The following is an 18,877-nucleotide window of genomic DNA, read 5'->3' on the forward strand; positions in this document are numbered from 1 at the left end:
AAGGGTCAGAAGACTGCCTGTCTGTTTAAATCTTAATGGCATATACCCCCTGAAACGCTGATTTTATCTTTGCAGGTCAAAAAAATGATGCAAAGAAAAAATAACTTTATGCAGGTTGTTGTGCACGTAGAGGACTGTAATGACCACATCCCAGTTTTTATGAACACTCATGAAGGCACCATAAGTAATTTGGCTCCCGCTGGAACAGAAGTTTTGAGAGTCAAAGCCCTGGATAAGGATACAGGAAGCAATGCAGAAATTGTTTATTCGTTTCACACTGGTAAGATATGTTTGCATTTCGGATTTGCTTAATATTTACTAAGAAAAGCAGCAATTAGAATTCATGGGAAAGCTCTATAAAATAAACATATACAATAAATGCTGCCTTTAGGTTAAGAAATACTAATTATATGTTGTTTTTTCTGACAAGCCATAATTTTCTTCATTCAATTTTTCTCTCCAGGTGGGAATGTGGATGGTTCCTTTGATATCGACCAGGTGACAGGAAGCATTCGCGTGGCTGAGATGTTAGACAGATTTTCTCAGAAGCAGTATCACCTCACAGTGAAAGCCACAGATCAAGGATTTCCCCAACGCAGTGCCTTTTGCCCAGTTAACATCACTGTAAAGCTGTCTGGATTTACACCTCCCAAGTTCTCCTCTGATGAATACATCACTGAGATAAGTGAGGCCATAGCTCCAAACTCCCCAGTGTTATCTGTCTCCACAAGTTGCATTTCTTCAGTGTTGTACAAAATCACTGAAGGAGACCCCAGTGGAATTTTCAACATCAACATCAACTCTGGACTGTTGTCCGTCCAAAAGGCACTTGACTTTGAGGAGAATCCTTCTTATCAACTGAGAATAAGAGCTACAAATACCGCAGGAGTCTCATCTGATGCTGTCGTCTATGCGTACGTTATAGATGAAAATGACAATGCCCCCGTTTTCTATCAGGACACTTACTATGGGCAGATCAGTGAGTCAGCACCTCTGAACAGCATTGTAACTGGAGACAACAATACACCGTTGGTGATCAAGGCATCAGATGCGGATAAAGACACAAATGCACTTCTGGTTTTCCAAATCCTTGAGCCTGCAGCTCAGAAGGTGTTCAAAATAGATCCAAACATGGGCACCATTTCTTTAAAATCTACAGTTGACTTTGAGTCAACGTCTGAGTATTTCTTTAGTGTTCAGGTTTGGGATTCGGGCAAGCCCTCGCTAAGTGCTTCCAAACCATGCAGAGTGGATATAAGTGTTCTGGATTTTAATGATTGTCCTCCAAAATTTGATTTACCTGAATATGAAACTGCCATTATGTTACCTCTTTTTAAAGACATGGAAGTAATGCAAGTAACAGCTCATGATGCGGATTCAACCATAACCTACAAAATTTCAGATAGTAACAATAACAACGTATTTAAAATAGATAGATCGACTGGAATCATCTTAATTAACGACATGTCTGAACTACAGTCCTACAATGAGCTGAAAGTCATTGCTTCAGATGGGTTATACAAAGACATTGCAATGGTGAAAATCAACATCACCAATGCAACAAAAACAAGTCTGAAGTTTGAGGAGAGGATGCATGTAGCTACAGTACAGGAAAACACTACATCTGTAAAAAATTTAGCTGTCCTAAGAGCAACCGGTAGCTACCTCAATGAGCCTCTGCAGTACACTGTTTTAAACACAGATGAGAGATTTGTAGTGATTCCATCCTCCGGAGTTCTGCAGACCACGGGCATTCCATTCGACAGAGAAGAACAGATGAGTATGATGTGGTTGTAGAAGTCAGAGACATGAAACATCCACCCCGTGTAGACATTACCCATGTTAAGGTCTTCATAGATGATATCAATGACAATGCTCCCAGGATATCAAATTTGCCTCATTCTTTGATGATATCTGAGGAGACTGAACCAGGGGATGTTCTCTTTCAAGTGCAGGCAACTGACGATGACTTTGGTGAGAACGGATCTTTAAATTTTGTATTGGTGGATGATTTCGCTCTCTTTCGAATCGACCCATTGCTTGGGGATGTGTCTTTACAAAGACCTTTAGACTTTGAGTCAATGAATAAATATGAGCTCACTGTGCTGGTATCAGACGAAGGTGAGCCCAGTCTGTCAGTGGCAGGAACACTCTACATCCAAGTGCAAAATCGTTCCCATCCAATATTTCAAAGCCTGTTCTACCCGCTGAAATTACCTGAGAATATTACTCCTTTTACAACTATCCTGCATGTGCAAGCGAGAAACCCAGAGGGATACCGCCTTATCTACAATCTGGAGGAAGAAAACGCCTCCAAGTTTTTTCACATTGATTTCAAAACAGGAGTCTTAAGTGTCACTGATTTCCTAGATTATGAGATTGAAACAAAGCATATTTTGACCGTCCGTGCAACAGATTCAGTCACCGGTACATTTTCCGAGGCCAAAGTTGAGATTGATGTGGAAGATATGAACGACAATGCTCCTGTCTTTCAAAGGCTCACTTATGTTGCAGATGTCCCTGAGGGTCTTCCGGTTGGCACATCTGTTATACAGGTCTCAGCCACAGACAAAGATTCTGGAAGGAACTCAGATTTAACGTACCAACTGATCCACAAAGAAACAGACTTTTTTGAAATTGATCCTCTAAACGGACTTTTGGTGACATCGCAAGTACTAGACTATGAAACCAAACAGCAGTTCACAATGAAAGTTAAAGCCACAGATAAGGGTTCACCCCAACTCATCAGTGAAGCTATCATTGTTGTTAAAGTAATAGATGTTAACGACAACCCTCCCAATTTTAGCGAGTCATCGTATCAAGCCACTCTGGATGAAATGGCCACTTGTGGTCACATAGCTATCAAAGTTCAGGCCTCAGACCCCGATAGCAGGGATGATCTCCAATACAAGATACTCTCAGGTAATGAAGGGAGATATTTTTCAATCAATGAATCATCTGGACTCATCTCATTATCAAATGTGTGCAAGAGAAAACTAGATCCATTTTATAACCTCACCGTTGCCGTTTCGGACGGCGTGTTTCAGAAGACCGCCCCTGTTAACATCGACATGTCCAATGGCAACAAACACAGCCCTCATTTTAGCCAAAACATTTACGAGGCCGATCTGGCAGAGAACGCAGAAATAGGAACACGTGTGATTCGACTGGCTGCTATTGATCCGGACGACGGCCCGTTTGGCAGTGTTGATTACACCATCATTAACAAGCTAGCGGATGAGAAGTTCTCCATCGGTGAAGATGGACAAATCGTGACTTCTCAGTCCTTGGACAGAGAAAATCCATCGCAAAGAGTGATTGCTATTAAGGTCATGGCTAAGGATGGTGGAGGAAGAGTGGGCTTTTGCACTGTAAAGATTATTTTAACAGATGAGAATGATAATGCCCCTGAGTTTAAAGCCTCGGAATATCAGGTTTCCATTCAGTCCACAGTGAACAAAGGCTCTCCGGTGATACAGATAATGGCATATGATGCAGATGAAGGCAAAAATGCTGATGTCACTTACACCGTAGAAGAAGGCCAGGAAGTTACAGAAGACATTATTGAGGTCAATCCATTTACTGGTGTGGTCAGAGTCAAAGAGAGTCTGGTTGGTTTTGAGAACAAGATTTTCAATTTCAAAGTTAAGGCTCGAGATGGAGGCATTCCTTTTTACAACTCCACTGTACCAGTACAGGTCAAAGTGCTCCCGCCAGAGGTGGTTCTTCCCAGGTTTACAGAACCACTGTACTCATTTTCAGCATATGAAGACCTCCCCATCGGATATGAGATAGGAACAGTCAAGGCAGACGCTGATATGCCCCTCATATACAGCTTGGTGAATGGAAACACTGTGGACAGCAACAGAGACCATGTATTTGCCGTTGATAAAGACAGCGGTACAGTTTTGATCCAGAAAAACATTGACCATGAAAAAACAAAGATATATACAATCGACGTCCTTGCCCAAGCTAATTACAATGGCACAGATGTAGCAACTCTTGTTTCTGTGCACATAGAAGTTCAAGATGTCAATGACAATCAGCCTACGTTCGAGGCTGACCCCTATAAGGCCTTCCTGGCAGAAAATTTGCCCTCTGGGACAACAGTCATTCAAGTGACAGCAAATGATGCAGACACAAATGTCAATGGAGAGGTATCATATACACTGATGTCAGAGTCAGATGATATTGGAGACATGTTAACCATTGATTCACAAACTGGATGGATAACTACCTTAAAGAAAGCTGACTCAGAGACCAAACAACTTTATAGATTCTATGTGGTAGCCACCGATCACGGTGATGTTGTTAAACTGTCCTCTTCAGTGCAAGTCGAAGTGACCATAACAGATGAAAATGATAACCCACCTGAGTTTACAGAGGAGCTTTATCAAGGATCCATCCTGGAGAACAGCAGACCTGGAGAGACCATTGTTATGTTGACAACTTCTGATAAAGATGTGTCTGTGGACAATAGACAGATTGTATGTTATATAACAGGTTAGAGAAATTATATATATATATATATATATATATATATATATATATATCATCATTTATAAGCGTATTTATTAAAAAGGTAATCAAAAATGAATTTTGTACAATTATTAATGATGTTGTTCTCTCTCAAGATGGAGACCCATTGGGACAGTTCTCAGTCACAGCAGCAGATGACGAGTGGAGATTGATTTCCCGAAGTCCACTTGACAGAGAAGACAAGGACATATACACCCTTAGGATAATGGCCACAGATGGAAGGTTTCAAACCTCTGCCAATGTGGAGGTCCATGTTCTTGACGTCAATGACAACAGTCCACTGTGTGAGCAAGTAAGTCACGTGAAAGCAGATAAATGGATATGTATTGGTAATAAAAAACTTTTTTGTGTTAATTTGATGCCAACGTTTGGCTGGAAAATGCAGCATTTGGAAAATGATGTGTATATTGTGTATAATGTGTATATTGACACTTCCATCTCTTCTAGTTACTTTATACTGAAGCAGTCATGGAGAATTCCCCATCCAACATGTTCATTCTGAAGATCTCTGCTTCTGATCCGGACATTGGAACCAATGGACAGATCTCATTTACTCTTCACGGTCCAAATGCAGACAAGTTCCATCTTGACTCCAAAACGGGTAATTCTTATCTTTAACAAAGTTTAAGAGGCATTCACTATTTGAATCAGTTTAAGATTGCTTTTCTTTAGTGGAGATTCAAGGAAACGTATCCAACAGAGAAGATAAGATGTAGTTTTCTTAGGCCGTTTGACATTTTTGGAATTCTTTGTGCTTTATTTTATGTGACCTGCTATTCCAGGGATTCCTATCTGATTCCACTTACCAGACAATTTTTTTTCGGTTACAAAGATAATAGATGTATGAATTTATCCTTAGGGCATTTTTACACGTGAAAGATTCAGTCTAATTGTAAGTTCCTGAGACAGCAACCTAAAGAAATTAAAGGCAAGATTAGAAATGGCTTGAAATGTACTTATGCCTCAAAATGAATCCTTGCTTTAATTTTCAAATTGCAAGTGTTGGCTTGTCTCAGATACCATACATGTTGAAAGACACTGTCTAACCCACCCCTCCTATTGTCTGACATATCACCAAAGTCTCGTTTCAAACTTTTTGCGAACAGGGGAGCTATTCACACTCGCTGTCTTGGACCGAGAGAGGGAAACAGAGTATGATCTTGTTGTCAAAGCAACTGATGGTGGTGGACACTCATGTCAGGCAGACGTTATGCTCATGATGCAGGACATGAACGACAACCCACCTAAGTTCTCCACGAACCACTATGAGATTACCGTGTTTGACAACACTACGATAAGGACACCCATTGCTGTCATATACGCCAAAGACCCAGACACAGGTACTGTATGGAACTATTTCTGCAGACACATCGTAAAGAAACAATGTAACAGAGTAACAACCGCCTCAAATGCAGAGACGCATATTTTCTGTTTATTTAGTCAGAATGCATTGAAAAGTCTCCAGCTCTTGTCTTTTTGCGAAACACAATGCATCTAGGTGGAACTGTAAAGGTATGCAGTGTTTGATGTAGGATTGAAAGCTGTGACAGACAAACATGGTTTGGAAGGGACAGGCCACACCTGGAGATGTGTGTGAACATGCAGAGAACACACAGAGGCTCCCGTCACGGGAGAATTCGAACTGCTTTGCCCATTTCTAACTATGAATGTGGCTTCAACAAATGATTTAATGGTGTTATTTTCATCCTCTCTAAACACAAGATGAGCAAAATCAAAGAAAGCAATGTCTAGTTTACGTTGACTTGATGAGAATAGAACTCACATTTTTTTAGTCATCGTACTTTAATTTCCTTGCTTTTAAGAACCTTGTGCTTTACTGCTAAAAATACTGAGAAATACCATGTTGCATAACTCTTCCAGGTATCAACTCGGAGGTGAGATACTCTCTTCAAGGTGCTGACAGTGGATTCTTCTCCTTGGATGAGATCTCAGGCATTCTGAGACTGGAGAGATCTTTATCTGATGAGACCAAGCCCATCTTTGAGATGACTGTGAAAGCCACAGATCGAGGCCTCCCTCGCCACCTTTTCTCCTTTGCTAAGATCACCGTACATGTGTTCGTCCTGAGTGACTACCAACCGTTGTTTCTGAGCTCAGAGTACTCCGTACAAATCCCAGAATCATTTCAAATAGGGTCAGAAGTGATCACGCTGTCTACCCTTGCCAAAGATGGAACAGATTATGAGCCAGTGCGATACACTATCATTTCCGGCAATGAGGACGCCAGATTCAAAATCAACCCAGTGAAAGGTAAGGGCTTGGTTTAATTTAGTTTCTTTTTCATGCTTGTTTGGAATCAGTTTGATTTGTTCGAGTGATGGAATACACAAGAGGTTAAAGGTTAAGACACATATTTTTGTTGGTTAAAAAATATAGTTTAGATAACAGCTCTGCACACGTTTTGCACATTGTTCATTGGCTCATTCCTGTGTAAGAGGGAAAATTCAACAGCACGGGTAAATGTAAAATTAAGGAACCTGTGCTGACATGTTTTAAATCCTTGGGCACTTGTCAGCTTGTTCATTCCTATCTGTTCATTCCACATAGTTTTGCCACTCTCTCTGTCCTCTTATCTTGAATGCTCAGACCCTTTATCCTAAGGGACTTTGATGGGGATTTGGGCTGATCTCTTTATTAGTTGTCAAAGCAATACTAAACTCTGAGTTCTGATATCGGGCATTCTGCAAAAATAAAATTGGCTGTGGTAGTATCATTCACGAGCTTAAAGCCCATAACTGCAGTTGCTTATACTCCTGAATCAAATAAAAGGGAAACTGCGGTGAGTGCATTATATGCATTATACGTGTGCTAGATTTCTATCTATTTGTGTACGATTTTCTTTGTACTACTTAGTGTTTAGTTGACTCGAAGTTAATATCCTTATGTCTGGATACTTTCTATATGCATACCACTGCATATCAGTATAAATTTTATTTTATTTGTTTTGTAGTCTGAGCTATAGAACAGCAGCTGTAGATAAAGCTTTTTACTTAACTTCAACGTTTTCAAGCGACCCTGATTAAACATAAACCCAGTTAATAGCTAGAGGCATAACCACATATTCCATAATCACATTATTTTTGAATAAAAAATTATTACAATATTAAAAATAATATGAATTATTATTATAAGCGGACTCGATTCTCAGGGCAAGCAGGTAGCGACTGACGTGTCCTTGAGCAAGGCACTTAACCCCTGATTGCTCCCCACGTGCTGCAAAGATGGCTGCCCACTGCTCCGGGTAGGTGCAGAGGTCACATTTCGTTTATGGGTCACCAAAACTGACAAATAGGGCACTTTCACTTTTCAAATTCATAAGTGAGTTGCTCTGCAACTCACGAAGGATTTCAGACAGATTTGCTAAACATGAAACTCATCAAACATAAATTGAACTGTGCAACCAAATTAGATTTCTTTCTCATTCATACAATGTCATACTAAATAATTGTAGGATCAAAAAAAGTTAATGTAATTTACAACTAGCTTTTACACCTAATTAAAGGTAATGACAACCAGGCAAGGCTGCTTCCAAATTTTTATAAAGGAGGCAGGTTTTGCAAAAAAATGATAATGGTAGCATTGATCTCCATATCAGATAATTACCTGGCTTACTATGATAACATTTAATGAAAATGCTGTCATAATTTGATTAATAACTCCCCTAACATTTAATAAGAACCTGTAATTGAAATTGAAAATTGATTTTCAGTTAAAAAATAAAATCTACTCACGGGAAAAATTATGGAAAGTCCCTACAATGTATGTGTGTGTGTGTGTGTGTGTGCGTGAAAGAAGTTAACAAAAATGACCCAAAAGTACGCATTTCCTGTTAAATTTTTACAAAATATATTTAACATATAATTAAGTCTTTAGAATGTTTTTGGCATTTGAATGACGTAGGCTACTTGTTTTGTCTTGTTTTTAAACATTTGTGCATTGTTCAAATCTGAAACAGGATGATTAGCTTCTGGAGCACTGTCGTCTACATCTTGTTTAAAGGTCTATAAATAATTATCATTGCAGCTTACGTTACCTTGTAATGGATAGATCAGAATGTTTCTTTGAGATGATGTAGCTTGAAGTAGACTTAATTTTTTGGCAAATGACTAGTTTGCAGATTACTGTAATCTATTAAACTCCATCATGTTTCCTGACTCGTACTAGCACCATTAATTAAAAATAGGCGGAGCGTTTAAACAACGGAAGTAGGAAGTTTATCCTCGCCAGACGAAAGTAACGTAAGCCTGATGTGTTGTGATTTATTGTTAAATAGCACCAATGTCACCGACATTAATATCAAAAAATGACTATAATCTTTTATATGATATAGTGTTTTTTAATAGCTGTTTGTAGATAAGAAAATAATGTTTCAAAAATATTTTTCATTAATTTCCTCCAGTTTTTTTTTCCAGTAGATATCACAGTTTAACATCTTATTGCAAATGGTTCAGTGTCAGATTGTACTTTATCTCTGAAAAGAATACATAGATCATATCTGTACCGACAAACTATTTTGTTATTTCGGACATTTCCAGCAAATACAAATAGGACCAGGTGTAAACCGTCTGACATTGATGGTAATTGCGTACATATAGAAGGTTTTCATAACAGCCCACCTCAGTACATTGTGTTTCAAGAATTACAATTTCAAATGAGCTACAAATAATCATTTTGCCCGACTGAGCCACTCTTGTTGAAATGCATTTTGAAAGAGAGCACTGATACGCATCTTCTTCACTCTTGACATTGACAAGAGCTCCTTAATTCTAAGACCGCGCTTCACTTTATTGACAGAACCTATGCCAAGGACAAACACAGCTCTGTTAATAATATGGTGGTGGGTCTCTAAGAAGGCCACTAAATGACACAGCACAGCACTTGATCTTTAAAATCAATAATAAATGTTGCAGAGAGCAATTTTGCACTTGTTGAAAAACTGAATTTCTGCGCTGGAAGGATCCATTAGTTTCATTATTATAATGTGGGGGGCAGAAAGGACAGAAACAGCTGGCCTAGCATGAACATTTCTTGGCTGTATTGTATATGATTGTATGAGATAGAATAAAACGTGTCAGTGTCTAACCATATGTCAAAGATAAACAATTATTGCAAAAGCAGAAAAGGCAGATGTGCAAATTTGGTCATTAAATGCTGTGTTAAAATCATAGTTCACCCAAAATGAAAATTCTGTCATCATTTACTCACCCTCTTGTCATTTCAAACCTTCACGACTTTCTTTCTTCTGATGAACCCAAAAGAAGATATTTTGAAGAACGTGGGAAATCAAACAGCACTGGCCACTATTCAATTCTATTGTATGGACACAGAACTACTGCAAGTCAATGGGGGCCAGTTAACAACATTCTTCAAAATGTCTACTTTTGTGTTCTGTGGATGAAAGAAAGTCATGCAGGTTTGAAAGACAAGAGTGTGACTAAATGATGACAGACTTTTTATTTTTGGGTGAACTATCACTTGTCAAGTTCTTGGAAGTAAATGAGATTTATTAGTTACTCTGTGTTCTCTCTGTTTTGAGCTGAAGTACTGCGGTAGTATCACAGTATCTGTTGTATCTACTTTAGTGGGTATATCGACCTATCGTGGACTATTTGGTACAGTACTAATTAATGAAGCAGAATTTGTTAGTAGCGAAATCTAGAGCAGATGAGAAGTAAATCTTTGTCTTGTTGAAGCTGACAAGCATTTTTATATATTTTTTATTAGTTAGATATTTACAAAACTCAATGACAAAAATAAAATCACAATATATGGAAATACAAGGTTCCAGAAGTACAGCAGCATGAAGAAAAAACGGTAAAGGTGCTATAAGTCAACAATAGTACGTGCATTAGCTATCATTACCTAAAAATTTGCAATGTAGTTTTCCAGCATTTATTAATGCTTTTTAATGTCAATACAGTTATTCATGTTAGCGACAACATTTGATTTTAATAATGTATTAGTAAATGCTAAAATTAACATTAATTGATATTAAAAAATGCTGTAGACGTATTTTTCATTGTTAGTTTATGTTAGATAATGCATTATTTTTTTTATTCAACTAATTTTTAATAAAATAGCATCTTATTGTGAAGTGTTGCCGAAAAAACTGGTAAAAGGGATCAGCATTTATATATATATATATATCTATTTATTTGTTTGTTTTGTCTCAACATGCAGCAGCATCCAAGATAACCAAAAAACGATCTTTTAAGACTACTTTTATTTGAAATTTAAAATTTAAATTCTTTCTTCATTTCTTATCAATTGTAAATGACATTCATACATTTTAAGCACAGTATTAAAAATGAATATAATAGCATTGAAATAGTACATGAATAATTAATAAAATAATATAATAAATAGTATTCAATTCATAATAAACGATATATTATTTATAATAAAAGAATACATTAAAAAAATTAAGAAATAACATACTAAGTAAAAATAACCTTAAATAGTCCGGTCACTTCAGGCCACTTTCTGTGAGGAACTCAGCATCCCAGCCTGAAATGGATGTGATATTGTTGCTCTTTGCCACAGGTACGCTGTCAGTGAATGCTACACTAGACTTCGAGCTCAGCCGGCAGTATTATCTGTCAGTGGAGGGGGCGAGGGGCAAACCATTGCTCAGTGACATTGCCACGGTTATCATCAATATCACAGACGTCAATGACAACCCGCCCGTGTTTAGCCGCAGCAGCTACAGTGCCGTGACCACCGAGGACATTTCACCTGGGGACGCTGTTTTGCAGGTATAACAGTCTGTTCTCATTAACTGTCACTGCACCTCCAGTGATAACGCCTTTCAGACTAGACGTCCGTATGCTTAGACCTGTTGATTACTTCCTGTCAAATTTCCTGAACACAACATTCGCTGGTATTTGCTGGCATCACTGTTAACAAAATTAATTATTTCTTTTGTTTGTCATTCTCTCATCTAAATATGCTTCTGCCGCTTTGATGTAATTCTGAGACTTTGTGCACACCGTCTATGCAAAATGAGGCAAAGAAAAGCCAAATGTTCTCATTCTCAGCTGTTGGGTAAATGATTTACTACATCTGTCATTTAAGTGATGACAAAAATGTTCTGAATGAAGCAATCAGTTGGTCTTTTGTTGGTCTTTTGATGTTAATCATCAAATGGTGATTGTCTACCAGCACCCAGTTTTTTGCCACAGGATTAGCAAGTGTATAGTGGAAGAGAAGTCTCATTCAGACTGGCGATTTATAAAAACGTGCCGTATTCCACAGCTTTAAAGCTCTGCTTAATACCGCTCAGGTGTGCTCATCTCCTGTTCATTGTGTCTCAGGTAACTGCTGTCGACCTCGACGGGCCCCCAAATAACTTCATTTTCTACTCCATTGTGAGCGGTAATCCCAAGCAGCAGTTTAGCATCAACCCTCGCTCCGGCCACATCACGGTACGCTCCATGCTGGATCGGGAAGAGGTGAGTTCTGTTGAGTTTGAATAAGAAAAGGGGGCAAGTTCGGGCGTCACGTATGAATCACTGTAACACGTACTCACTTGTTTTATCAAAGAGTTGGTTATGTCTGCTTTGAATTCGTGATCAAAGAAGAACATTTTAATCACTAGTGTTCATGTTTGACTGCTGTTATAGACTCTATAGACTCAGAGATTTTTACATCTCTATAATCCCACTGACAAGGCGTCTGTCTTTTAGATAACACACTACTCGTTGACTGTTCAAGCGAACGATGAAGGAGATCCGCCATTATCCTCTGCCGTCCAGGTGATGGTGACTGTGTCTGATGTCAACGACAACCCACCTATGTTCTCACAGATCAACCACGACCTCTTTCTTCAGGTAAAGATGAAATTAAATGATGATCCTTTTTATTACACCACACACATAATTGTGGGATAACATCATAAAAGACAGAATAATTCCAGCATCACATTCTAGGGGAGCATTTTTTTGTTTTTAACCACAGATCATTTCTCATGGTTGTTGTAAATCTCACACAGGCGCAGGAGGCCAAGAGTTCAGATTAAAGAGCCGATCAGCCATGTCTAATACACCAATGGATTTGCCTCCCTGCCATGTGGCAGTATGTGGATGGCTGTTTACCCCTGTAGTCAGCTGAATTCATTGCTTCTAATTATAGACCCAAGTTTGCTGACTTGGAAATATTCTTCACACCCCATTTACCCTCACCCAAGGTGTCGGTGTCTTTCGAGTGCAGAGGCTATTTGGCACCATGTAGGTGGTCAGTAACAATTAGGCTCATGTCTGCCAGGCGAGCACTCTGTTTCAATTACCTGTTCCAGTTGTGCCGATTTGAAGAGAACAATCGGAGACAAAAAGCACATGTCGGTCCAAATGGCAGCACTTCGTTGACCTGTATAGGGAATGATAAACCGCCACCTGCTTTGGATGTGTTTTAATTTCAATTTGAGCTGAAAACCAATTGCTTCATTGCTGTGGGTCTTGCATATGTTTTACTAATAAAAAGTGTTAAAGGTCCAATCTGTATATTTTTCTTTGATCAGATCCGATCCTTGCTATACTCAGACTACGCAGGTTGTGTAGGGTTTCATAACCACCTTGAGGACCGAATCAAAAATTCTATTGTAAACAATTAAGACGTTATTTTTTAACTTGCAGATCCAAATTTAGAGGCATCATTTGGAAATTTCCATTTTTAGTACTTAGTTTATTTATTTACTGTGACATATTCGGACATCATGCAGTGCGCTGCAGGTAATGACATGCATGACATGGGCGTGATGTGCCTTTACAAATGGCTATGGTTTTAAACGGAGCTATCCGTCTGATCGGAAAAAACGTCCACATCGCCAAGCAAAAGAAAAAGAGGCATATGTTTTTGTAATATTTTAAACTCTTATTTTGTATTTCCAAACTATGCAAGAACGTATTTACAAATTTAGTATTTGAACAAACACTGGCATAATGTTGCTTGACATTGGACGTTTGATATTCGTGAATTTAGGGACCGTCTCCAAAGTTACACACATTAGTACACATTCCTGACTTCAGTGGCATTTAAAGGGAATAACTTAGACCCAAAAAAGCAGCTCTACAATGTTCGTGTGGGTGTCAAGCTAAAATGCACACATTTAGATTTTTTTATATTTATTAAAATAAACTGTCAAATCTTAGGTAAATATTGCTATGTGTTTAGCTGTGCTTATTAAACCCATCTACTATTTGGGTTCATTCAAAGATGTATATAATTATCTAAAGCTCAAAAGCATTTAGAGGGAATGACTTTTAGGCTCAAACCCAACTACAGTGTTCATGCTCAACTAAAATGCAATCCAATGCATTTACTTTGCCAATGGTAATATGTCATTTTTAGTTTGTGCCATCACATTCAAGAATTATTGATGTGTTTTCGTATAATTTGCATTATCAAGTAAACTATATATATCATGCTTTATTTCTGTTAATCAATCATTTGGTCAGAAAAAACACACCACATTTGCGTGTTATAGTTTTTTTACAGCTAGATGGTTCCAAGCCACGTAATAATGCGGTAATGAATCATTTACATTTCAAACAAAATGCTAATTTTATTTTAGAATTAGTGGTTCTTAGTGTCAGTTAATTGTTTTTTTGTATTTCAGTCTTTATTAGTATAAGTGTATCAATTGATTTATTATTTTTTATTTCTTTATTACTGTTATGTTTATATAGTTTGAACTATTATGACAAGGGCCCTTCAAAAAGGTTTGCTTATGGCCCCCAGATGTTTATGATTGGCACTGAACACAGAGAAATATATTTTTAAGAATGTAGTACAGCACCCCCTTTTTATTTTCCTATTTCTTTTCTCTTTTTTTAATACATACATTAAATATGCTAGGGCCCCTCGTGCACTAAATGTGTATTTTGTCCGTTTTGACCATAGATTTAATATTTAAAAAACAAATAATGTATTTACTGTTTCGGTCACAACCCTCCCTGCTCCCTCTCACAATGGTTCATTCCACCTGCGCTCGCTAGTGTAGCGTCTCTTGCTTATTGGACTTGCCGCAGACAGTGACACACGCAGACACGTCACATCAAAAGTCAGGGAAACAAAAACGGAAGGAAAAGAAGTCAAGAGAAGACAGAGAACGCCAAGGTCGACAGTATGTCACACAGTTTTTCAAAAAGAAAGGTAGCTTGCCATATTCCTGTATTCCAAAACTTATTTTTGTTGCTACATGACCTGCTTTTATCTAGCGAGCTTAGTAAAATAATTACTGAATTATGATTTACATCCAACAATAATAACATCTCTGCTGTCTCCGGGACGGGTTATCATGTCTCGTAGACACAGATTCAGCGGCTGCTGCACACCCACGTCCCCGTCTCAGCCGAACAAGGTGAGCCTGAGCGCGAAACTTCGCGAAGATTGAAGCCTCTAAACACGTCTTATCTACTGTGTTCGCCACATGATGATAACTGCGCAAAACAAAAAGTAATCTACACGCTTCAAAAATTACAAAATTAGTTTGCCGTGTCGTGTGTTCTGTGAAGTGACAGTGCGGCTGCTAAGATCGATACTGTCAAACTTGACGTTCTTAATATGAATAAAATGCCCCAGAAAAATAGAATATAAAATTGAATAAAACGTGTCTCTACTGTAGCTGATGTTTCCTGAATGAGCAGTTTGACCCAGCTAAAGCTTGTTCATGTTAAGTATATGTCAATACATAATGTTCTCTTGTGCTTGCAATTGCAATTGAGATAATAAATGTTCTCCCTTTTATGTAAACAAGTACATATTTCAAAAAAAAATTCTTGTTTTTGTAGGCTTTGTACTCATCTTTAGACATTTTAACTATGCAATGTGCTAAGTATCTTTTTTTTAAGTATACAGGGCATGTTTATTGGGTTAAATTTTATCTGTAAAAAATGTAGGGGGCCCAGAAATTTTGGTTTCCATAGGGCCCAGAATTTCTGGCGGCACCCCTGAGGACAGCAACCAGTTCTGGGACAATTTTGGTTACCATTGTCATTTTTTCTACTATATGGTAGTCAATGGGGTCCAAGAACTGTTTGGTTACAAGAATTTGTCGAAATATCTTTCTCTGTGTTCAATCAAACAAATACATTTATACAGGTTTGGAACTAGAGAGTGAGTAATTCATGACAGAATTTTTATTTTTGCATGAACTATCCCTTAAAATAGAGCTTGTTAACTTGACAACACAAAGATGTTTATTATAAATCCAAAATGAGTATTTGGGACTTGATTAATGCTGTTTTTTGGCTGACAGGAAGGAGAGGCTATGGGCAGTGGCATTCTGCAGCTGCTGGTAACAGACAGAGATACGCCTCAGAACGGCCCTCCCTTCTCCTTCCATATTGTCTCCGGAAATGAGGACAAGAGCTTTCACATTGACCAAGGTGGACTCCTGTCCGTATCCTCCCCACTGAGGAGGACAGCCAAGCCTCAGCATCTGCTGAAAATCCAGGTTAGAGATTTCATGCGTAAACTTCAGTTATCACGACATGTCAAAAGCTTGTTTGGAGACAGAAAAATTACTGTAAATTTTGATTCTGTTTTCATAGAATTTGTGTTGATCCAAACCCGCATGAGTTTCGTTCTAGCATCGAACACAACAGGAGACAGCAGGTCCAATATCCATAGGCTTTATGTTTCTATTTTCCATACAATGAACATGAATGGTGCTTTCTAACCCCATCAGAAAAGCAATACAGGAATCGTAAAACTACTTCACAAAAGACTCTACAAGACTAGTGCTGTTAAGTCCTCAGAAACCGTATAATAGCTTAGAAAATATTGTGTCATGTTCTGTCATGTCAATATGTCATGTCACATATTTCTATACTAAGCTCTCGTACTGTATGTTTTTGTAAAGGCTTGGAACATACCTCACATGTCATATTGCCTATTTTCAGGTCCCCATTCACATTTTGTAGAATATTCTTTCATATAGAAAGAATCTCCTTTTGTGTACTATGGAAGAAAAACAGGATTAAGGGTTTGAAGAAATACAAGAGTTTTTCCTTCAAGAAAAATAACAACAGCACGTGAACTTGTGATTTTACACAACTCTTCAAACTATATAAAAATTCTCACTTCACATAAATATCATCTCCACAGGTCACCGACAACGGGCATCCTCCACTATCCTCTATCTGTGTGGTGAAGATCAACATAACAGAGCAGAGCAGATTTCCACCCACAGTGACTCCGCTGGAGGTTTTCATCACCACTCCTGGGGGGACGTTCACCAAACGAGCGATCGGCAAACTGCACGCCTCCGACCAAGACCTCCATGACGTTCTTTCTTACAAACTTGTATCTGATGTCCTAGACAGAGACTTGTTTTCTGTGGACCCACTTGATGGAAAGATCGTAGTAGAGAATGACCTGGAGCCAGGCCTGTACCAACTAAACATCACTGTGTCTGATGGGAAGTTTAGCGTCTGGGCTGCTGTAAAGGTTCACGTCTGGTCTGCAGCTCGGCACGTTTTGGATCGGGGCTTCACGCTGCAGTTGGCCGGTCTTTCGGCTGAGGCATTTGTGGCCGATCATTGGAGGGGCCTCCAGCGCAGCCTGAGTTTAGAACTCAACATATCCAGACAGGAGCTGCATATTGCCAGCTTGCAACAAGTACCTGACTCAGTCAACACAGAGGTACTGCTGGTCCATCGAGCTCAGGACGGCTCTGTTCAGCCCATACCTGCACAGCGGCTGACTGGGGTCATGTCAGCTGTGGGAGACACGCTGCGTTTGAACATCTTGAGGCTGAAGCATGATGGTTGTGTGGACGCTGGGTGCCCACCACAGGGTTGCAGAAACTCAGTCGTGATAAAGAACGGGAGAATGAACAACTATGCGACGGCACGAGCTAACTTCATCACCCCACAGCACAGCTGGGAGAGCGTCTGCTTCTGCAATGGTAGGCATCTTTTTATTTTAAATTCATAGATTTCTAGATTTGACCCATAGGCCTTGAATATATCATTTCCAAAGTTATTTGGTCTAAGTCGTCTTGATTTGAAATGTTGGGAGCTATTCCTATCAAGCTTTTAAATTGAGATTTTTAGTTTTTATAATTATAACTATTTTTTTATTAAAGCGGGCGTAATATACTGGGTTTCTCCCAATCTCATATTAATCTTGAGTACCTATGGAGTAGTATTGCATATTAAGTATCTTCGAATAGTATTAGTTTTGATCACTTTTATAAAAGATAGATACAGCTTTACTGTATGTTTTCGAAAACATATGGCATGGGAGGGAGGTAGGCTGGACCAAAGGACGTGCGCACCCATTGTCAACAAAACACAGACATCAGATTCACTCACCGCATGTCCGGCATCTTTTAGCGACACATATCAGTTTCAAATGACCTCCAAATCCAGAGTGATATCCACAGTTTATATAACATTCATCACCCAAATGCAGTGAACAAATAAACTTCACGAACATTTGCTCTCTCTCGCTCCTGCTTACAAGAAGTGACATCTGCGCATGATCCTTCTCCTACTCTCCCTGCTGCTGTGTGGCCGTGCCTTGTGCATTTCCGGGAGAATTGTCCAATAAGGGACTAAGAAAAGATGTTACAAAATAGTTTTATATGTTCGAAAAAGACTTTCTGAAACCTGTATGATCGCTGGGGGATTGTATCGAGCACAGAAGTACTACGTAATACGCCCATCTCGTTTTTTGACAAGTTGATCATGTCAAGCATGAGAAGACAGCACGTTTAACATTGTAAAGAAGTCAGAATGCATGAAACACCATTTAGGATGTCAAACGATAATTCCCAACCGGAATAAAAGTTTGTGTTCACATAATATATTCATATGTACTGTGCATATATTTATAAACACACCCACATACATGTACACTGATTAAGGAAATATTTACATGTTTTTTTTATATTCACCTATAATTTTAATTATATATAAATGTTTATTAATTCTTATATTCTATAAAATATTTGCATGCATGTTTATGTGTTACAATATTAATATGCCCAGTACATAGACATTTATTATGTAAACTCAAACTTGTAATTGCGAATAATTGTTTGACAGCCCTTATGCTGCCAAATTTATATTTTCAAAGTCCCCGATATATTTTAATTTGATTAATTTTAGTTTAGTATATCTAATTACGTTTTGTGGTTTGTCATTTAATTTATTTATTGGTTCATTTTTATCTTGCTGAATAAGTTGAATTTACCTCTATTTCAATTTTAGTATACTTTTTATTTATTTTGAGTAGTTCATTTTAGTGCCTCAATTTTTATTTTTGCTGAAGCAATATTTCAAATTTTCGTTTAGTATAAGTTTTTTAAAAA

At 38.3% G+C, this 18,877-nt stretch overlaps 1 protein-coding gene across 1 annotated transcript in view; it reads left to right on the forward strand.

Moving 5' to 3' along the window:
* fat2 (FAT atypical cadherin 2) overlaps positions 1 to 18,877 on the forward strand; it is a 45,416-nt gene that overhangs the window by 13,703 nt on the left and 12,836 nt on the right. The window contains 12 exon segments of the mRNA XM_056768861.1: positions 76 to 280; positions 464 to 1,771; positions 1,774 to 4,503; positions 4,635 to 4,831; positions 4,987 to 5,140; positions 5,646 to 5,879; positions 6,421 to 6,810; positions 11,104 to 11,315; positions 11,874 to 12,011; positions 12,246 to 12,389; positions 15,815 to 16,012; positions 16,666 to 17,467. Of these exon segments, the coding sequence (XP_056624839.1) occupies positions 76 to 280; positions 464 to 1,771; positions 1,774 to 4,503; positions 4,635 to 4,831; positions 4,987 to 5,140; positions 5,646 to 5,879; positions 6,421 to 6,810; positions 11,104 to 11,315; positions 11,874 to 12,011; positions 12,246 to 12,389; positions 15,815 to 16,012; positions 16,666 to 17,467 (6,712 nt within the window).

This window comes from Triplophysa dalaica, chromosome 16 (assembly GCF_015846415.1).
Source record: "Triplophysa dalaica isolate WHDGS20190420 chromosome 16, ASM1584641v1, whole genome shotgun sequence".
In the NCBI taxonomy this organism is placed as follows: domain Eukaryota; kingdom Metazoa; phylum Chordata; class Actinopteri; order Cypriniformes; family Nemacheilidae; genus Triplophysa; species Triplophysa dalaica.